At 63.2% G+C, this 21,243-nt stretch overlaps 2 protein-coding genes across 3 annotated transcripts in view; one reads left to right on the top strand and one right to left on the bottom strand.

The window, feature by feature from the left end:
- Positions 1–8,552, top strand: part of LOC129035766 (HAUS augmin-like complex subunit 3) — a 169,224-nt gene extending 160,672 nt beyond the window's left edge. For both annotated transcript variants that reach the window (XM_063664416.1, XM_054486565.2), the window contains 3 exons: positions 4,991–5,058; positions 7,488–7,549; positions 8,209–8,552. In XM_063664416.1, the coding sequence (XP_063520486.1) occupies positions 4,991–5,058; positions 7,488–7,549; positions 8,209–8,394 (316 nt within the window). In that variant the 3' untranslated portion in view covers positions 8,395–8,552. The remainder of the gene's footprint in view (positions 1–4,990; positions 5,059–7,487; positions 7,550–8,208) is intronic.
- A 2,821-nt stretch (positions 8,553–11,373) lies between these two features.
- On the bottom strand, positions 11,374–21,024 carry NAT8L (N-acetyltransferase 8 like). Its single transcript, XM_054486562.2, has 3 exons — positions 20,513–21,024; positions 19,241–19,405; positions 11,374–16,615 (listed from the first exon to the last, which is right to left on the bottom strand). Exons 1-3 carry the CDS (start codon positions 20,886–20,888, stop codon positions 16,248–16,250), a joined length of 909 nt encoding a protein of 302 aa, XP_054342537.1. The 5' UTR covers positions 20,889–21,024; the 3' UTR covers positions 11,374–16,247.
- Between the last annotated feature and the right edge of the window lie 219 nt (positions 21,025–21,243).

Here is a 21,243-nt window from a genome sequence, read left to right as displayed (position 1 = left end):
GTAAACTATCGCAAGAACAAAAAACCAAACACCGCATATTCTCACTCATAGGTGGGAATTGAACAATGAGAACACATGGACACAGGAAGGGGAACATCACACTTTGGGGACTGTTGTGGGGTGGGGGTAGGGGGGAGGGATAGCATTGGGAGATATACCTAATGCTAAATGACAAGTTGGTGGGTGCAGCGCGCCAGCATGGCACATGTATACATATGTAACTTACCTGCACATTGCGCATATGTACCATAAAACCTAAAGTATAATAATGATAATAATAATAATAATAATAAAAGAAAAAAATAAAAAATAAAAAAAAAAATAAAAAAAAAAAAGAAGCCCAGAAGGAAACCGAAGCCCAGGCTGTCATCCCAGAGAGGGAGGATATCTGAGACCCCACAGGGTCTAAGCCCCGCCCCAGCCACAGGGTCTAAGCCCCGCCCCGGCCGCAGGGTCTAAGACCCGCCCCGGCCGCAGGGTCTAAGCACTGCCCCAGGGGCTCTGCTTGCAGCTTCACCGGGCTGTGGGCTCTCAGTGCGGCTTTTTGCAGTAACTGAAGTGGTCAGGAGGCAGGAGTGGGGCATTCAAAGATTCACTCTCGGCTGGGCACGGTGGCTCACGCCTGTAATCCCAGCACTTTGGGAGGCCGAGGCGGGTGGATCACCCTGAGGTCGGGAGTTTGAGACCAATCTGGCCAGCATGGCAAAATGTCGTCTCTACTAAAAACACAAAAATTAGCCAGGTGTGGTGGCGCACGCCTGTAGTCCCAGCTACTCAGGAGGCTGAGGCAGGAGGATCGCTTGAACCCAGGAGGTGGAGGTTGCAGTGAGCCGAGATCGCACCACTGCACTCCAGCCTGGGCGAGAGCAAGACTCTAGCAAAAAAAAAATAATAATAAGATTCACTCTCAGTTCTCTTCTGCCCCATCTCACTGCCATCTGCATTCATTCCCAACACACATGCATGCATGCACACACACATACATAGATGCACACACATGCACACACAAGCACGTGCGCCCATACACATGCACACACGTGAACACACACACGTGTTCACCCATGCACACAACCCATGCACACACATACACGCAAATACACTGATGCCAGGCAGCCTCTAGTGCCCCATGGTGTTCTCATGGTGTCCTGAAATCCATGCATCCTGCTCACTTCTACAGTTTCTGCAGGTAAATTATAGCTTCTCTCAGGATTTGAGCAGCTTGTGCTAGTTTCCATCTTGGCAGGAACTGAAAGCCAAAGGGTGGTCTTGCCTCTAAGATACTGCAAGTCTAGAAAAGTTGATTCAAGGCTGGGCGCAGTGGCTCACACCTGTAATCCCAGCGCTTGGGAGGCCGAGTCGGGTGGATCACTTGAGCTCAGGAATTTGTGACCAACATATGTGTTGCCTCGGCAACATAATGAAACCTGTCCCTACAAAAAAAAAGCCAGCCATGGTGGTGCACACCTGTAGTCCCAGCTACTCAGGAGGCTGAAGTGGGAGGATCACCTGAGCCTGGGAGTTCGAGGCTGCAGTGAGCCATGATCATACCACTGCACTCCAGCCTGGGCAACAGGACAAGAACCTGCCTCAAAAAAAGAAAAAGTTGGTTCACTTTCAGCCCTTGTGGAATTGATAAAGGAAGTTGGCATGTGAGGAGCTGAGGTCTCTCTCTGTTGCTGACTGAGTCTTTCTAAAAGCTGGATACAGACACTTTTACTCAGGAACGCAGTTACCCGCTGGTCATCCTTCTATCATCAGCCATTGGCTGTCACGAGGCAATGCCTCTCATAGCAAAATGCAAAGCAGACTCGTGTGGAATATTGGGCACCCCACGGTCTGTGTTTTGTGAACGTGATTTGTTCTTCCAGGAGTAACGTGAAAGGCTGTGGATGGCGTCTGGAAGGGACGGGTGCAGGCTCAGTGTGACCGGACATCTCTGCCTGAAGCACCAGGCATGAATCTCGATCACTGGGAGGCACATGGTGCCCCTAGAGTGAGCTGAGATCGCACCACTGCACTCCAGCCTGGGCGAGAGTGAGACTCTGTCTAACAAAAAAAAAAGAAGGAGAAGATTCATCTGGCCACCCCAAGGGTCTGCCCAGGTGGGCTGGGGCCACAGGACAGTCCGCATTCACCACCCACAGTCCCTGTGACAGGGAAATGGCATTCATTCGTGCCTCTTGCTCCAGATCCTAAAAAGACCAGAGAGGTTGGGCTCGGAGCAGGAGGCCGGTGGCCAGCGTTCACAGGCCTCTGTGCTGTGGCTCAGCTGTCCTGTCTGTCTCTTCTGATGCAGGCCCTTTATGAAAAGGCCTTCCTGGGTTTCAGAACGTGTCAGTGCTGTGATGATCCCTCCCCTGGGCCTTCTCAAGGCGGGTCTGCATGAGGCCACCATGCGCCCACACTCTCAGGACGAGTCCACAGAGCAGTTCAGCAGGGCTGGGGGCATCCCTTGCAAGGCAGCTGCCCCTGCAGGCCCCAGACAGGCAATGCGGTGAGGCTCTTCTGGAACATTCTCCTACTGGTACAGTGATCTCAGTCAGGCCATTCAGATACAGAACATGGCAGCTGTGTGGCCAACCCCTCTCAGGAACAGGGATGAGAAGTTGCACCAGAGATCCACTCCCTTCCGGAACACAACAGGATCCAAGGCCCTGCATTCATCAACCCCACACGGAGACGACAGATGTCCTTCTTCTTTCACCTGTGCCCCATTTCCCAGTTAGAAGCGCGGTCATGTCTCAGTGGCTGCGAGAATGATGTGTGAGTGACTGACAACTACACCTATTCTTAGGTTCCTGCCGCACCAGCAGCTCAGAATTTCACAATGTAATTTCAAGAAGTGTGAAAACTGCTTCTGCTAAATCTGGAAAAAGTTACAAGTGCCTTTTCTGAGGTTTCTGCCCATTTGAAAAGTAAATCCTCTTGGGAAACAAAGACTTCTGCCCGAGGCCTTGAAGTTAGTTTAAGACAAGCTTGCTGGTGCTGACAGCCTGGGGCTCTGTCGCCCCTCTGACTTCTGGAAGGGCAGTGCCCACGGCCCCTGGCCAGAGGCTGCACATAAAGCACAGGCCCGCCTCCCCCTCCCTGGGGGCAGACTGCTCGAGGGTGTGAGCACCACTGTACCACTGTCTGGGCCCACGTAGTGTCCTGTGGATGTACACCTAGGAGGGTGTGCACTTGGCCGTCAGGGACACAGGCCCAAGCTACAGCAGCTCAGACTCCAGAAGGCAGATTTTTCTCCCATCATGAGAAGTCCAGAGAACACTAGTTGCTTTGTTTCAGAGGCTCACAGCAGCAGGACCAAAGTCCCTCTGGCTCCCTGGCCATTCCCTCCTGGTGCTATGATGGAGGTTGCTGCTCCAGCCGTCACACCTTGCGGCAAAAGGAGAAAGTAGTAGCTGTCAGAAGAGCATCTGCCCCGGCAGCCCTTTACAGTCAGCCCTTTAAAGAGCCTTCCCTTTTAGGAGCTTTCCTGGAGTCTCCTTTTCCATCCCACTCCTTACCTCCCTCCCTGCTAAGGAAAAAAAAAAAAAATGGGCTCCTTGGAAGTTGAAGGGAATGCAGTCCTGGGCCACCCTGCCTGAGAGAGAGCCTAGGAAATGTCCTTTGTAGCTGGGGACACAGCCCCACCTCCACCCCACCCAGCAACAAAGGGGCCAACATGAAGAAAGAGAGGAAGGGTGGATTGGGGTAGGTCACCGGAAATCTCTGTTGCAAAGTCCACATCCCTTGTGGAAAGTGCCAGCACAGCCCACCTGTACCCTGGGGCTTGAAGGCTGCCCCTCGTCCCAGCTGGGGCTCTCCGTCACATACCCGTGACTACTGCCCGGTGAGGGCTCACATGCAGCCCAGCTCCCTAGGGCCCTGGGCCCGCTGTGCCCATCTGTGCCAGCCAAGGACGGGCAGCAGGGGCAAAGATAGGATATGACCCCTGCCCCTGAAGGCTCGATCCAGGAGATAGAGTCATGGTCACACAGAGAACAGAGTGCGTGGGACCCCCTGACACCCCATCCTTCCCAGCAGCTTATCCTGTGAGTTACCCACACCGCACGTCCCCTCCCGGGGGCAAGTTACCCACACCGCACGTCCCCTCCTTGGGGCACAAGGTGAGCTGCCTGTGTCCACCCCACAGGAGAGGCTGGCAGTAGGTCTGGGGGCAGCAGGCCTCTGCAGAGGTCTCACATCACCAAGATTTGAGGCATCATCTGCCCAAGGTGTGTGTCACCCGTTTCCAAGGAGCATGTGGCCCCGGCGGGGTCTGTGTGGCCAGTGTGGCGCGGGCCTTTAAGAGCTGATCACCCGGAGCCATGACCCGTCCGCCTTGTGCACGCTTGCGCTTGAATCTGTGAGCCCCGCCCCAGGGACCTGCCCCTGGCAGTGCATTTCCCCTGAATCTCCTCCACTCGGGTCCCACTTGCTCTCCCTGCTGACGCCCTGGGAGGGGCACCTGAGGGGCTCCATGAAGGAGGCTGGGGAAGGGTGGGGCTTGGCTGAGGCCTGGCTGGGGCTGGCTGGATGCTCACCAGAGCGAGATCTCCGAGGAGCCCTGAGGGCGCAAGAACCCATGATGCTGTTCGAGGCTCGGCCCATGTCAGGGCCCCCACAACAGTTCACGAGGGGCTGTTTTTCCATCCCTGCCTAGACCAGACGGGACCAACCTGGGAGGGGCAGACACGGGGCGCCCAGCCCCTCCTGCTGGTTGTGCCACCTGCTTCCTCGCAGCTGACCAGTCACTTCCAACCAGACTGTCTCCCTATTGCCCCTTCTCCCAGCTCCCCAGAGCTGTCCTGGTGACAGTGGGTGACCTCAGGCAGTGGTGCCCATGGGCTGGGTCCTCCCCATGCCTCACGGAGCCACATCCTCTTGGGCCCCAGTGCCAGAACCACCTTTCAGAAACCTTGGGAATGGGCCCCTGCCTCTGCATGCGCCCCTGAGCCCCCGCCCCACAGTCCTGGCCTCCCAGGGTGACTTCTTTCCTCCCTGCCAGGCTGGTGGCCCAGATCCATGATGAGCTGCTGTTTGAAGTGGAAGATCCGCAGATCCCGGAGTGTGCAGGTAGCCTGGGGCAACACAGGGTTGCTTGGACGCCACAGACAGTGAAGAGGAGGCTCCATGCCCATGGGCAAAGCCCAGGAAAGGCCCCCCGCTGTCTTCCCTTTTATGGCCCCTGACCCACCTCATGCTGCTGTGTCACCTGGGTCCTAGCAGGCAGAGGGGCCAGCCTGGGTTTGGGGACCCTTGAAAGGCCCAAGTGGGCTCCACCCTGGGCCACCAGCCCCTCAGAGAGCACCAGGTGTTCTAGCTGACTGGAACTCGGGACAGCAGCTGCAGACACCCAAGGCTGCTTTGTCTGAGGCCCAATGCCTCTATGTCTTGGGGGTCTAGAAAGATGGGGAGTGGGCACTGGGGCCACCTGGGCTGGCTGGGGGCTGCGGAGCTGGCAGCAGGTGTTCTTGTTGGGGTGTTGGAGTCACTGAGGCCCCCTAGGCTCAGCACAGACTTCAGGCCTGGGTCCCGTCCTGTCCCACAGGCCACACCTCTCTGCTGAGCTACACGGCCCATAGATGAGTGAGCTCAGGCAGAATCACCCCCAGCGGGAAGCCCAAGGGGTTCTTTCTCTCTCCCTTGGGAGGGCCAGGACCTCCCCACAGCACCCAGCCACTGGCCCCATGGAGGCTCCCATTCTGGCCTCACAGGGGAGAGGTGAGAGCAGGTGCCCACATGGACCTGTGCCCCCAGTTCTCCAGGCCAGGTCTGTAAACAGCCGGGGCAGCTTCACGCGTTGGGAGAAGAGGCACGGGGGCGTCAGGGCTGGAAGCTTCAGGCACCAACTCTCGAGTGGTGGTTGCCGTGCCCTCCTAGCCCCGCCCTCTCCAGGCCTTACCCTTAGGGGTGTGAGGCTCCCATCCCTGGGGCCCACCCAGCCCGCTCCATCCTGAAGCAGGGCTCTGCCACTTGAAAACTATGTCCAGCCACTCATTTGAAAACACACCCATCTTACGTGACCATTTAACAAGTATAACGTGTGCTCAGCTGTAGTTTAAAAAAGGAAAGAAAACGTTCCCAAACGGCCTTGTTCCCGGGAGCAGCTTCCTCCAGCTGGCCTGGCAGCTCCTGAGGCTGCAGCCTGTGCTCTGCTCTCTCGGGAGCACTCGGGGCCAGGGACTGCAGGGCCTGGGGAACCAGGGGTCGGGCGGGGCCCGCACCATCCCTGAAGGGCTGGGGGTCAGGTCATGTCTCCCAGGCGGCGTGTAGCGCCCGGCATCTCTGTCCTGCCTGCCCTCCCGAGGGCCCCACAGGGAGCGCTCCAGCCGAGTGCCAGCTCAGCCCCACGCTTGCTGCCCCTCTCTGAGCAGCAGTTGCTTGGGATCACGAGCTCAGTCAACAGCACCACCCCACCAGGCACAGAAGAGGGACCAGTTCTCTGCACACTCAGGGTAGCCCCAGCCAGCATGAGGAGCCAATGGTCCAGCTTGGCCTGGGCCAGCTCTCCAGCCTTGCCCCCATAAGAAGGTCCCCAGGGAGGCCCAGGTCCTTCTGCAGGGCTCCCCACCATGCACATGGGCCATGTGCCCACCTGCCGGCCAACAACTGCCTGCAGACAGTGACCGGCTCCTGCACAGAAGACATTGAGGGCCACAGAGCTTGGGTGGCCGCTGGCCCTGCTCAGGACACACCAGGGACAGGTCCCCAGGGAGACCCTCGCTCTGCTGGGGCCAGCAGGGCTGGAAAGTGAGGTGGCGCCCACCACGGCTTGGGGCTCCTGCCGCCATCTTTGCATTGCAGTGTCACACAGCACAAAAGGACTGAAGGAATGTTTATCCAGGGGCTCGAGGGTTCACAGCAAACCCTGAGAAAGCCTGAGCTAGCGGGTCCCGCCCCCGGCCCCTGCCCAGGCCTTCCCTTTCATAGGGCTCTGAGCCCCACTGCTGCATGGTGATCCAGGCCCCCACAACAGGGCCAGCCTGCCCGTGGCACAAAGCCACTGTTGCCTCAGACTTCACCAGGCGGTAGTGGGGATGGGGGGTTCTCGTGTGCCTGGTGGCTCTGGCTGGTGGGGGCTCCCTGTGCCTCTCCCATCCTCCTAGCCCCAGTGGCTCTGGAACAGAGCTGGCATGACGCCTGCCCCACCCCACGGCCCCCAGCTGGGGTGAGCTGAGCGGGAAGGGTAGGGGTGAGGGCCAGTGCAGCGTGGTGGACCAGGCCAGGAGGAGGGGCTGCAGCTAGGGCCAAGGGGCCTGCGAGAGGCATCCTGGACTGTGGATGGGGCCAGGGGGAGCTGGATTCAGCCTCAGGGGCTGGGCACTCAGGGGCTGCTTGTGGGCATTAAGGTCCCACAGCTGGTTCAGGTGACCGAGTGGACACAGGAAACAAGGGGGCTCAGGGGTCAGGGCAGGACTCGGGCCTGAAAGTTCTCTTGTCTTTGGCTCCCAGGCCCCAAGGCCAAGAGACCAGCAGGGCCTCCTCTCTCTTCCGCACTCTAGCTCTCGTCAGGAGGACCATGGAGTCCTTGGAACAGGTGCAGGCATTGGAGCTGCAGCTTCAGGTGAGGGGACACTTAAGCCTGCCCGGTCTCCCGGAGCCCAGGGCGAGGGAAGGCCAGCACCCCCAGGGCAGAAGAGCCAGGCCAAAGGGTGCAGCCCCAGCCCCAAGATGGCCTTGGCCCCGAGATGGCCACTCCGCAGCAGGCACAGCAGTGGAGGCCCCACCCGACTCTGCTCACTTCAGTGAACAGGGACGGCAGCCGGGGCTGGACCCCTCCCTCCCTGTCAAGAGCTGTGAAGGCTTGGTCCACTTAAGGTCAGGGACCCCCGGGAGAGCTCTCCTGGCCTCTAGGAGCCACCAATCCTCCCGGGGGCAGGACCCTGAGGGACAAGCACAGGATGCCCCAGGACACACCCACCCATCCAAGGGCACCTTGTCTGCTGACCGCGGCCTACCCACTGGCACAGAGGCCCTGGCAGGTGGGGGAACCTCCGCCAAGATCGAGGTGTCGTGACTGGGAGGTGGATGTGGCATAAGCCTGTTGCTGGGCGAGTGTGGTGAGTGTGCACGTGTATGCACATGTGTGCATGTGGCTGGCTGATCATGTATCTGGATGTGTGCACCTGTGTGCTATAGGCCCTGTCCCCCTGCTTGGGGTCTGGGAGGTGGCTGGGGGTGGCTGGCCCAGGCCTGGGGCTCACCTCTGGCTGCCACCTGCAGGTACCCCTCAAGGTGAGCCTGAGTGCCGGCCGCTCATGGGGACACCTGGTGCCACTGCAGGAGGTCTGGGGCCCTCCGCCAGGCCCATGTCGCACTGAGTCTCCCAGCAACAGCCTGGCTACCCCCGGGTCCCCTGTCAGCACCCAGCCCCCACCCCCGCATTTTTCGCCTTCATTTTGTCTGTAGCCCCAGGCAACAGTGGGAGGAGAGAACTGGTTTCCAGCAGTCCATTGTGTGGCCTTCCCCAAGGTCACCAGCTCTGCACGCCCCAGGACGCATTAACCCTTTGGGGCTGGGGTGGCCTGTCATCCCCTGGAGTAAATGCCTGTGCAAAGCCTTCCTCATCCTTGTCTGAGTGAATTCTTCCTGTGAGTGGGAAGTGCCACGTCCACAACCCCCAGCTACTTGGCCGGGGCAGGGCTGAGCGCTCCCAGTTGGGAGTGACCCAGGCTGGGTCTGGGCCAGACACTCCAGCGTGGGTAGGCACTCCCGGCTCCCTCTCCCATGGATTCCAGGGGAGGGGGCTCCCTCGTGGCTCAGCAGCTGCTCCCCCCGGCAGGTGTCCAAGAAGCCACCAGCTCTGACGCCCTATGGTGTCACCCCCTGCTGGCTCCCTTCACTTTAGGAAGCCATGGCCCAGGGCGTGCACCGTCCTCCCAGGCCAGCCCAGTGTGCAGCCCTGTACTGAGATGGAGAGAACACAGCCTCCCCGCAGGCACTGAGGCCCCTGGAGCTTGTGTTCCCAACTGATGCATCAGGAGGACCAGAGGGGCCCCTCTATGAGAAGACCTGCCCACCCACTGCAGGCCTCCGCCATGGATGCAGCCTAGGGGCCACCGAGGACCCGCGGGAGTCTGGGGTCACATGTTCTCAGGCCACAAGGTCTCTCCCATGAGCCTCCTGCAGGTTAGTGACCAGTGGCTGCAAACAGGCTGGCTTCCCTGAGACAGCCAGTGCTCCAAGCAGCCCCTCCAGACTCTTCCCGTCCCACGTGCTCCTCTGCCTTCCCTCATGCACAGTGGCCTCACTGCCAGCCCAGCACGACACCTGTGACTCACCTCCACCTCACAGCAGGCTGTGACAGAGGCACCAACACGATCCCCCCTTTGCATGTGGGGAAACTGAGGCACCAGAAGGTCACAGGGCTCAAAAGTGTGCCAGCCAGGATTTCAGCCACATCCTCACCCTGCACCAGGATTCCCTGTCTCTGTGGTAGCCCCTGGAAATGTGCTCCCGGGGTCCTGCTTTCAGGCCACCCCCACCCCGGGTGCCTCAGCCCCTCCCACGTACTTCCTTACCCAGGTCTGGGTCTGGGCTCCAAGAGCGTCCCTTGAAGTGAGGCACAGGGCCCCCTGCACCCTTCAGGGTTGTCACCTCCGGCTGCCACCCACAGAGCGGCCAGCACTCGGGCTCACCATCAAGGTGCTGGCTGCTTGTGGGGACACCTGGTGCCACTGCAGGAGGCCGGCCGGGGGTGAGTATATGGGGTGCAGATGGTGCTGTGGGTTTGAGCAGTGGCCTTCACCACCACCACCGTGTGTACCACCCTGCCCTCTTTCAAATGGCGGCTGTGTCACCCGCGTGGCTGGCCTGTGCCCATTGAACATGGTCATCTCTTCTGGGTGACCTGGGTCATCACAATGAATTGGTCAGGACCTCGCTGCTGTGGTCTGCGGGTGCTGGAAGTCCATTCCTTCTTCCCTTCAATTACGCAGCATTTGCCTGACAGCGTGCGCAGTGCTGGGGAGGCAGGGACAGCTGGTGCTATGCCACACCAGCCTCGCCCCACTTGGTGCTTCCTGCCCCCTGGGGGAGCCAGGTGTCCATCCTGTGGCTCAAGGAAGCATTTGGTTTCTCCCCAGGAAGAGGACACCCACTCTGGCCGAGATGGCCTGATTTTCTCCTGGCTTCAAAAACATTTTCACCACCTCCCATGTGTGTGGGTCCTGGGTGGCCGGGCCTGCCCCCAGTGTGGTGGGACGTCCCAGTGATCCAGGGAGCTGCCCGTAGCCACTGCTGGGCCCTCCTGCCAGCGCAGTGCTGCCCCTGCCTGCGTTCCCTGGGCAGCACTCTGAGCCCCAACAGGCCCCGCCAGGCCTTGATGTACCCACCAGGCCTTGATGTACCCGCCGCACCCAGGCCTCCATCCTGCCGCAGTTTCAGTGGGATGTCCCACATGGGCTTTGCTGTTCGTAACCTGAGCCCAGGCCAAGGCTGCCTAGCCCTCCAGGCTGAGGGGCAGCCCTGCCCCGCCCCTGCCCTTGGAAAGATACTCGCAGCCTGGGGTTCCTTCAGGGTCCTGACTGGAGGGCCTGGCGGCACGGGTTGGGAGGGTGGGAAAGGCAGAAGCCGGGCCGAGGAAACCCCTACCAGGAAAGTGGCCCAGGGGACCAGCTGTGGAGCTGGGGGACCCCCCAGACTCCAGGAGTTCCTCTGCCAACAAGACTGGCATCCTGACAGGGACCTGCCAGGGCAGGGGTCTGTGTCCACCCCATGTCTGTCTGCGAGACTCCCAACACCCTGCTCCCCACCACAGCCCTGAGCTGCTGGACCCCAGACCTGGCATCCTCCCTCACAGACACTGGGGGTCCACCCCCATCCTGGTGGGCTCTAATGCCCACTCACCTCACACACTGTCTCAGCACCGCTGTTCTCTGAGGGGCCAGGCAGGCAGGCGCCGGGGCTGCCAGGGCAAGGGTCGACATAACCGTGGTAACTGGGAACCCCAGACCCAGGAGGACAGGGCAGCAGGGCCTGGTCCCACTGGGGTGGCAAAAATGGGGTGGGGGCAAGGGCTGGGGGACAAGCTCTCTGCCAGGAGTTAGAGTGCCCAGGGCCAAGCACAGAGCTGGGGGAGGGCAGGGCCCAGGAGCTGCTCAGGGGGATCCCAGGCCTGAGAGTGAGTGGGCAGAGCCCACCCGGCTGGGTGCCTGCTGGAGGAGGGGCCTCAGCCCATGAGGCCACCAAGCCCCCTGCCCCACCTCCTGGATTGCACTCCCTCCAGGGGCAGTGCTGGCTGCAGGGCAGCCTGGCAAGGTGTAGGGGAGCCGAGGTGGGGAAAGGGGGTGGCCAGGGGAAAAGGGGGAGGCGGCGGGGGCCAATCCCTGAGAGCCAGCCCTGCCACACAGTGGGCAGGAAGCGCCTCAAGAGAGCACGGGAGCCAGGTGCCTTCAACTCTGGTTTTATTGAAAAACAGCAGCATTGGGGGCCATTCAGGGGAGGGGCGCACACCCACCCCCAGCCCCCCGCAGCCCCTCTCCTCAGAACTCGCTTGCCCCCACCCTGGGGGCTGTTTTGGCACATCTGGGGCCTCAGAACAATCTGCCCCCGCCGTGGGCTCACAGTACAGTTTTGGGAACAAACAGCAGCAGGTGAACCCCACCCCCTGTGCTCCCCAAGCCTGGCCTCCCTGGACCTGCCCTGGAGCTGCCCAGGCCCTCCACCCAGGCCCTGCCCCACTGAGGGGCAAGAGGGGCCAGGGAGGCTCGGCCCGGGGCCGGGGGCCCAGCAGGGAAGCCGTGGGCAGGAACTGCTTCCCCGGGCACTGCCAGCCCACCGCCACCGGGTACCTGCACAGCCACATATATGCAAGTACACACACAGGCACTCACACGCATGCATGCTCATGCAACACACATGTACACTCTACACGTACAGCTCACATATGTACCCATACATGTGCATGCTCACCCACACACCAGCCACACACAAGTACTCACACGCATAACACGCCCACATACACGCAAGTACACACACGTACACATATGCATATGTATGCACTCATACATTCATACATATCTGCTCCCTAAGAGAAGTACACAAGAACATGCACATCACACATGCATACGTGCTCATGCATACACACGGACATTCATACACACGTGCTCACGCATGTACACAAGAACTCATGCACATGTACACCTGTACACGTGTATACTCGCACATGCACACTCACACGTGTACATGCTTATGCACCTACAACATGCACTCATACACGTGCACACTCTCACACATGCACACCTATACACATGCACACATGCTCACACTACACATATCCAAGAACTCACTTGCGCGCACACACACACACACACATGCTCAAACACGTGCACATGCACACACACAGGTACACCCCTCCTTTAAAATGGCTAATTATTGCTGTTTTAAAAAAAATACATCCAACAATGGTATGTCTGGCTCGCCCTCCTTCACCCCACTGAGGCCCCGGGAGGCATCACGCCACCTCTGGAAGCACAGCAGCTGTGGCGCCGAGGAGTAAGCGGATCCCAGGGTCTGCCAAGTCTGGAACTCAAACCCCAAGTGTCAGCTCTGTGGCCATCAGCCCAGGAACACAGGCCTGTGGCCAAACAGAAGCAGCTTCCAAACAGACACAAGCAAGTCAGCAGGCAATACAGGGTGTGCGGCTGCAGTGCCAGCCCATGGGGGATGGCAGTGGGCTCCCTCGGCGCAGGGGCAACTGCCCCACCGTCCCTCGGGAACTGACAGGAAGGTGGCCCCACAAGGGCCCACACAGCCCCCTGTCCGGCGGGGCAACCACCTTTGGCCCCCACAAAGCCCAGGCGCCAGCACAGCCCAGGAACCCAAGTTCCCGGCCTCAGGCCACAGGCACATCCCTGGGTGCCCTGGGGCAGGCGGGCCTCTCAGAGGGGAGCCAGGTCCTTACGGCCCAGAGAGCTTCCTCAGCACCTGCCACACAGCCAGGAAGCTCAGGGCATCCCCAGCCCGTCCCCTCCAGGGCCTGCAGCCTTCTGCCATCTTCTCTGAGAAGGACATCCAGAACAGGAGAGGGGTGGCCCCAGGACCTTGTGGCCTCAGGCCTGCTGTCCACAGGGCCTCCCAGGCCCAGCCTTCCCCCAGGGCCAGCCATCGACCCCTCAGGCCAGACTGACCCAGCCCTCGGCCCCTCCCTCCGGGGGCAGCTTCTCAGCTGCTGCCCAGCCCCAAGGCATGACACCAGCCGGAAACAAGGCTGGGCATGGGGCGGAGGAAGGAGGAGGAGATGCCGCCACGGCTGTGGGGCTCAACTCCCTACACTCAGGAGCCCTTCTGGGGGCCAGACCACATGGCAGCTTCAGCACAAGCAGGCCTCCCACCCTCAGGGGCCACGTCTGCAGCGACTCACACCTGGGCAGCGGCAGCTGCCCGGGGCCACTCCACATCCAGCACAGCAAGACCCGTGGCTCTGGGTAATGCGGGGCATCCAGAGGCGCCTCAGCCCTCAGCTGCCCAGAGCCTCTCGTCAGGCCTGCACTGCTCGTCCAGCGAGGATGTCCTCCTTCGCCCAGCTCTGGCCCCAGGCACTGTCAGCCCCTCCCGCCTTCCACGCCCCCCCACTCCAAAAACAGAGGCTTCCAAACACACAGAAATCCCAGGAGCAGTGCCAGGCCCCGGCCTGGCTTTCCCCGGGCCTCACCGCGCAGAGTCTGAGTGGTGGGTGCCCATGGGGAGCGGGCAGGGGGCCAGCACTCAGGGAAGCCGCACCAGCCACGTGACAGCAGGGCCCAGGAGGGCGCTTCAGAGGTAGAAGAAGTTACATCAGAGTTTCTACAAACGTATAAAATTCACGTCAGTGCACATGTGCAGAGCAGTGAGATCCCAGGCTGGAGGGATGAGGCGGGCCAGGGCAGGCCCACCCACCAGGGCACCCGGCCTCCAGCCCGGGAGGAGGACACACCTGCCCCCCAGTGGCCTTCAAGGGCCCCACCAAGCTACACATTGGCCTGGCGAGGGTTCCGGGCAGCTCCGCCCCAGCCTGGCAGGCACACCAGTGCCCCTGCTCACCTCAGGGACGGCAGGGTTCTGCACACAACCACCCTGCACACCCTTCCTGCCATCTCTGCCAAGTCCTGGCAGCAACGAAGAAAGGCCAAGCATCCGACCACCCACAGGGCAGTGCAGCCAAGGAAGAGGTCACTCATGGGTGCAGGTGCCACCAGAATGGGAGAAGGCCACACTGCCCAGGACTCTCAGACCCCCAGGAGAAGAATCTGCTAGGATCAATATCAAGGAAACACTGGCAGTCCCTGGGCCTCCAGGCCCTGTCCTGGCGTCGGTGGGCTCCAACAGCCACCCCCAAGCACCCTGCACCCCAGGAGCCCGAGGCTCCAAAGGCACAGGACCAAGGGAAGCTGGTGGCACCCCGACACGACAGCCCCAAGACCTGACTCCACCTGGCCTGCCCTGCCCCTCCTGCCCCCAGCATGCCCCGCACCAACTGGGACCAGCCCCAGGCCAAACCCAAACCAAACCAAAAGAGGAAAAAGGCACAACTGTTTGTTTCCATTTTGCTAAAACACTTTACGTCTGTCTGTATATTCCAGATTAACAAAATCTGAGCTGCAAGAAAATAGGGTGCCGATTTCTGTACAGTCTACAAAACTCCCATCCCCGAGTGGGGACCGGGCACCTCCAGGGAGGAATGTACAGGGGAGTGGGGTCTGTACAGTGCTCTGCACACCTCAATTGCTAACAGGACAAAAGGCCCTTGGACGCAGGGCTTCTCCGTCCCCTTGCTCACTTCTGAAGCGCCTCGTGAGGAGCATCCCTCCGTGGCCCTGCACGTGGCCTTGGTGCCCGGGACCCAGTTCCATGGCCCACCCTGCCTGCCACGACCCCTCCCCAATTCCCCACACAAAGGGGTCTGGGCAAGTGTTTATTCTTCTCCTGACACCAAAGCCAGGTCCACCTCTAGGCTGAATGTGCAGCCTGTGCCACCCTCCACCTCTGTCTCCCCTTCCAGGCCACACCCCCATCCAGGGCAGCCCCTGCCTGTGACCTCAGGAAGGAGAGACCAGGAGCACGGCCAGCGGAAGCCGAGGCGGCCACCCCTCTTCCCACCCAGCCCAAGGCAGCGCCCTGCCCCTCTTCCTGGAGCCCACCTTGCGGGCCGGGGCTGGGAGGCGTGCTCCATGGCGGGAAATGACACCCAATCAGGATTTCCCTCCAGGTTTCCAACAGCAAAACGCTCCACCCACCCGGCCACCCACCCCCATCACACTGGGCCAGAAACTGTGTCTTAGGGTACAAACTACCGTTTTGTCCCAAGAATTAAAGTCATGCAGAGTGCTATTCTGTCTAAATAACTTATTAGAAAATGGGTTGGTTTCAGGCTGGGAGAAGCTGTGGGCTGGGCGCTGTTGGCAACAGCCTGGGCTGGTAAGATTCACAGGGTGGACCGTCAGCCAGAGGCAGGAGGTCCCCAGGGACATCTGGGAGAGGCCACCGAGATCCAGTGGGCACTGGGGAGAGGGGTCCCATGGACCCCCACCCCGGCTGTGCCACGGACGCCATGGGAGCCACCTGGGTGAAGACACCAGTCAGCCCAGCCCAGGCAGGGGAGGGGCCGGAGCCAGAGGAAAGGAGGGCGTCAGAGCAAAGCAGGCGTGGACAGAGCCGGGCGGCGCGGGGCAGACCAGGCCCTCCAGGGGGTGGGGGCAGGGGCAGGCCCTCCCATGGCCAGCTCGGGGCCGGGGACAGGGGCGCTCACCAGCCCAGGTCTCCGGGTCCAGTCTGGGCAGGGCGGCAGGGCGGGGCTGTGTGCATGCGGCATGCTCGGCCGGGCCACACCCTCGGCATGCGCGGAGCAAAGCAGCGCCGTGGCCAGCTCGGGCCTCCACGGGCAGTGGCGCTGGGGCCGCAGGCGGGGCCGGAGCCTGGCCCCAGGCTCTGTTGCAGAGGTTCTGTGCTTGGTGAGCAAGGCTGGGCCTTCCCCAGTGGCAGCGGGCAGGGCAGCGTCGTGGACAGCCGCGGTGGTCCAAGATGCCACTCTTCAGGTGGCAAGCCGCCCGGGCAGGTGGGGAAGGGCGAGGGGCTGTGGCGACAAACAACCCACCCCCACCAAAGTGTCGCCGAAGAACAACAGCCCCGCACCCCCCAGAACCAGCCAGACAACCGCAGGATGTTGAAAAGGGGAAACCCAACACAAACGCCAAGTGAGCGTCTGAAAGCAGGCCGCGCCGGGCGGCGGGCAGGCGGGCAAGGCGGACAGGGCGGCCGGGGGGCGGGCAGGTGAGCAGTGGCGGTCACTCCTCGCGCAGCTGCAGGCGGTAGCGGTGGTAGCGGACCTGGAAGAAGAGGCGCTCAGCCAGCGAGAGGGTCATGCCAGGCAGCACGTAGTGGTCACTGGCGCCCATGTGTCTGAAGCCCAGCGACTCGTAGAGCTTGTGGGCGGCCACCTTGACGGCCGTCGTGCCCAGCACCACCGCGGAGTAGTTGTGCACCACGGCGAACTCCAGCACCTTCCGGCCCAGTGCCTTGGCGATGCCCTTGCCTCGGAAACGTGAGTCCACAGACATCCGCAGCAGCTCCACCGTGTTGTCCTCCTCATGGGCCCGCGCGGCCACAATGCCCACCACGTTGCCATCCAGCACGGCCACCCAGAAGCAGGAGCCTGCAGGGGATAGGGCGGTCAGGGATACCCGGTGAGGAAGGCTGGGGAGACCCCTCCACCTCTGGGGTGAGACAGGGCCCTTGGCACTGCCCCCTCCAGCCAGACACCAAGCCAGGGCAGTGGGACACCCAATCCCGGCAGCCCCCGGGGCCCAGCTACCAGCTCCGCTGGAGCCAAGGGAAGGGGCAGCTGCTGTTCAGGACAAGCAGGTAGAGCCCCCTCCAGAGCTCCTTAAGCAGAGAAAGCCAGCCCAACACCTGTTACCCAACAGGCCAACAGCCAGGACCCACTCAAGCCTGGAGGCTGCGCTGCTCTGAGTGGTGGTCAAAGGCCCGAGTCCCTCCTCTGAGACCAAGAGCTGGGGCAGGCTTTGCCCAGTCAGGCCCCTGCCCTGCCCAGCTACTCCCAGACCAAATGCCTCGATGGCCCGGGCCACCCTGAACAGGCCATGGTGCAGCCAAACTGCTGTGGCTCCTGGCCACCCAGGGTCACCCCGGCCATCACGGCAAACTCCAGCACCCACACCAGAGGGCTGCGAAGGGCAGGGGTCAGCAAAGTGCATCCAGAAGGCTCCCTGCAGCCCAGGAGGAGCTTTCCTATAAATCCAAGTGGGGGACAGGGGATGGCCCCTCTGGCCCCGGCCTCTCCTGGCAGTGGGCCAAGTGGCCAGGCCATCACCCCATCCACAGCACGGCCCAATTCTCACCTCAAGTCAGGCACAAAGCCAGGAGGTGGCGGTCGTGGGGGAGGGGAACCGCCAGGGGAGGAAGAGAGGTGCAGGGGCAGGTGGGGGTGGTTGTGGGAGGGAACCTGCAGGCACCAGCCACAAGGGAAGCCCAGCCACCTCCAGCAGCCAAAGGCAAAGGTGGCACCCAGAGACCTCTCTGAAGACCAAGGGTTTGGCCAGTGGAGGGCCACACAGCCTGCCTGTGGCCCCTCCAGCCTCCTCCTCAAGGAGGCTCTGCACCTGCCCCGAGCCCCGGGAAGCCCTCCCATCCCTCCCCATTGCCCCTCTGCACAGCCACCAGCCCGCTGGCTCCATGAGGGGGAACTCTGTCTCCTTCAGTGCTGGACGCTGAGGCCTGGCAGGCGGCTAAGGGGGTACTGAGGGCCCTTCAAGGAGAAGCAGCCCGGGGGGTAGCCACCAGGCACCGCTGCCATCGCCACAGCCACGAGCAGCTGGGCCCTCCAAGCTCTGCGCAGCTCCAGGGTTCCCAGGAGGGCTGCCCCTCCTTGGCCCCCTGTCCTGGAGCCCCTGAGGTCTCCCACACCCAACCCCCCATCTCCCTACCCACACAGCATCTCCACCTCCAAGGAGGGGATCCTGGACCAGTACCCCTCCCACCAGCTGGCCTGCCCACCACCCAGGAGTTCTGCCTCTACCTACCCAGGCAAGACCAGAGGTCAGGGCCATCCCAGAAGTAGCAACCCCCAGCACCATGTGGCCCTGGGCACACTTCACTCCTCCCAGGACTCGGTTTCCCCATGTGCACAAGCAGCTCCCAGAATCCACCATGGGCCGTCAGCAGCTATCCAGCCTCTGCCCTCGTGGGGTGTTCCTGCAGCCCTGCCAGCTACCCCTCCACTCCCTCACACCAGGGAGGCCACGGCCCAGAGGGAGCAGGGCCATGCCCCGTGTGCCCACCAGAGCCCCCTTTGTCGCTGCGGCCTGTGCTTCCTCATGGACCGTTTCCCCTCCCAAGCAGAGGTTGGCCAGGGCTCAGGGGCTGCTCAGATGCTGTGTTTGGGTTTAGGAAAGGGTCAAGGAGAGCAGCAGGCACCAAGGCCGTGGGGCGGGGGTGGAGCATGGCAGCGAGCAGGGGTGGAGCATGGCAGCCAGCGGTGCCAGACACTGCCCCTCCCCTGACACTGACCGGGCTCCTGACAGACCCTGCCCAACCCTTTGGGCCATACTCTGTCCCTCTCATTGGCCTACAGACCCTCCAGGATCGCAGAGAGCCTCCTACCCCAGAGAGCAGAGTGTTCACCCCTGCGGCATCCAGCATGGGGGAACCCGTGTGGCTCAGCGGCTGGGGGCCAGCCCGAGGGTGGAGAGCAACCCCTAGCCCCCCTAGAGCCCAGACTCAGCTCCTCCAGCTATAGAAGGCCACAGGGGCTGGGACAAAACCCTCCAGCTAAGCGGCCCAGAGATCAGGCCAGAAGTGAAGGCCGAGGCTCAAGGTCAGGTCCCCTGCCCCCACCCCATCCTCTGTGCCCCAATAGGGTCCCCGGCCCCTGCCACACAAGCCCTCTCCCCCCAGGACCCTGGCACTGCAGGCAACCCCAGCCCCGCAAGGCACACCAGATGGGACCCACAGAGCCCAGCGCGGCCATTGCCCCACCGCAGCAGGCGCCAGGGAGACGCATCCAGAGCAGGGACAGGGAACGGTGGAGCCACTGCGTTGCAGGGCCAGCTCAGGTCACTCAGCGGGAGGAGCCGGCTCTGCCTCCCCCAGCCCCGCTGACACCAGAGGCCTCGGTCACCCAGAAGGCTCAGGTGACAGGGGCCCCGGCCCAGGCCCACCCACGCTGGCCCTCCCCCAGGCCTGCCCTGAGGTTGCTGGAGTGGGTGCCCCCGAGGGCTGTCTGGGGCAGAGGTCGGGGAGGGGCAGGAGCTGGACTCACCAGGCGGCTTCATGTAGTACTGCTCGATGTCCGCCATGTCCGTGTGCAGCGCGCACTCCAGGTAGGCGCGGATCACCTTGCGGCTGTAGTAGTAGCGCAGGCCCAGCAGCGCGGCCGGCACCAGGCACGTCAGCAGCAGCGAGCGGCTCACGGCGAAGCACAGCGCTGCGGGCAGAGGGCGCGGGTCAGCGGCGCGGCGGGGGTCCCCTGGCCCCGGGAGACGCCACCCCGGCGAAGCCCGCTAGGGACGCCGCGCCCGGCCGCGCTCCGGGTGGAGGAACCGGGGTCATCTCGGGTGCTTTCTACTTCTCCCTATTTCCAAGCTTCCTGCGGTAAAGACAGCCACCCCACCCACCCCCGCAGCCTGGAACGAGCCTCGGCGGGCCTCTGAGCTTCCAAACACGGCAGGGCACCCTCGGGATGGCCGGGCCGGGAAGGGCTCTGCCCACGGTGGCCTGCTGAAGCCAAGGTGGGCAGATCCTGCCAGGGAGCTGCCCCGCAGACCAGGCCCCGCGCGGGGGAGGGGGAGGGGGGGAGAAAGGGGGGGTCCCACGTTCCAGCACCGGGCCCCAGGCCCCCCTCTTCCCAGGGCCCGAGCAAGAGCCCTTCCTGGCCAACGTCCGGGAGCTCTGAGGGCAGGGACAGGGCAGGGAGGCCCCACACTGCTTCCAGCCGCATTTCGGCTGCCGTGACCTTGGGGAGTCGCGTCCTCCCCACGCGGCCTCAAGCTCCTCATCTGTAAAATGGGAGCGAACCCCCTCACCCCGGCAGGAAGCTCCGAGGGAAAGGGCACCCAAAGACCCTGCAGGGGCCGCCCTCTGCGACCGCCCCGGCTGTGCCAGGCGCGCGCACCCCCCGCGGCGCCGGCTGTCTTCCCCTCATAAATTAGCACCGAGCGGGAGGCGGCCTCCCCCGCCCGCAGATTATATTTAGGCACTCGCCGGGGCCCAGCCGCGGCGGGCGCTACCTGCCCTGGCACCCGCCCCCACCCAGGATGCCCGGGAGGGGACAGGGGAGACGACGGGGGTGGGGAGCTGCGCGGCGGGGACGCAGGTGCGGACCCCGGACCCTCCCCGGCTCCGGCCCGCTCGGGGCCCTGCGCCCATCCCCACGCCCCTGACCAGCCCTGCGCGGGGCCCGGCGCGGCAGAAAGCGGGGGGGCTTCCCAGGCTGGTCCCCGGGAGCCGGGCGCGGGGTCCGCGTGGACGCCGGGGCAGGGGAGCTCCGCGCCGGCCCGAGGGACTGCGGCAGCCGGGGGCCCGGCGCACTGACCCGCCAGCAGGGCGTAGAGCAGCTGCGCGCGCGGGTGCTGCCGCAGGCCGCGGAAGGCCGTGTTAGGGATGCGCTCCATGATGCCGTCGTAGAAGATGCGGCGCGCCGCCTCCTGCTCGGCTGCACGGAACTCGCGGATGCACACGCCGCGCCCCCCCGGCGGCCCCGCGCCCCCCGCCCCGCCATGAGGCTGAGCCACCGGGGCAGGTGGGGGCGCGGGGGGCGCGGCGGCCGGCCCGGGCGCGGCGGGCAGCGGGGGCCACATGGCGCCGGCGGCGGCGAGCAGCGCGTCCTTCTTGGCCCCCGGCAGCGCCTCATGGTCCTCGGCGGCCACGATCTTCGTCTCGCAGACCATGTCGGGAGGCCCACAATGCATGCACCCGGCCGGGCGGCGCGGCAGCGGGGACGCGGCCGGGCGGCGGCGGGCACGGCCGGGCCCAGGGCAAGGGCGCGGCGCCCTCGGACCCGCGGCGGCGGCGGCGGCGGCGGCGACAGCGGCGGCGGCGGCGGCGGTGGCGGCGGCGGCTCAGGGGCGCGGGGCGGAGGCGGCGGGCGGCCGGGGCGCGCGCAGGGAGCTGCGCCGCATTTTGGAGAAGTATTTATAATGCGGCGGCGCCGGTGCAGTCGCGGCGCCCGCGGCCCGCAGGGTCCTAGCGTCCACTGCATTGGCTGCCGGGGGTCACCATGTGATCGCGGGGGTGGGGGAGACGCCGCCCCCGCCCCGCCGGGTG

Source organism: Pongo pygmaeus, chromosome 3, assembly GCF_028885625.2.
Source record: "Pongo pygmaeus isolate AG05252 chromosome 3, NHGRI_mPonPyg2-v2.0_pri, whole genome shotgun sequence".
Taxonomy (NCBI): domain Eukaryota; kingdom Metazoa; phylum Chordata; class Mammalia; order Primates; family Hominidae; genus Pongo; species Pongo pygmaeus.
This window is presented reverse-complemented; position numbering and strand designations above follow the sequence as displayed.

Excerpts from the sequence above, each read along its gene's own strand:
- NAT8L (XM_054486562.2), bottom strand. The coding sequence starts at position 20,888 with ATGCATTGTGGGCCTCCCGACATGGTCTGCGAGACGAAGATCGTGGCC. Across the intron at positions 19,406-20,512 it reads GCTCTACGCCCTGCTGGCGG|CGCTGTGCTTCGCCGTGAGC; the intron begins GTCAGTGCGCCG and ends CTCTGCCCGCAG. Across the intron at positions 16,616-19,240 it reads GTACTACATGAAGCCGCCTG|GCTCCTGCTTCTGGGTGGCC; the intron begins GTGAGTCCAGCT and ends TATCCCCTGCAG.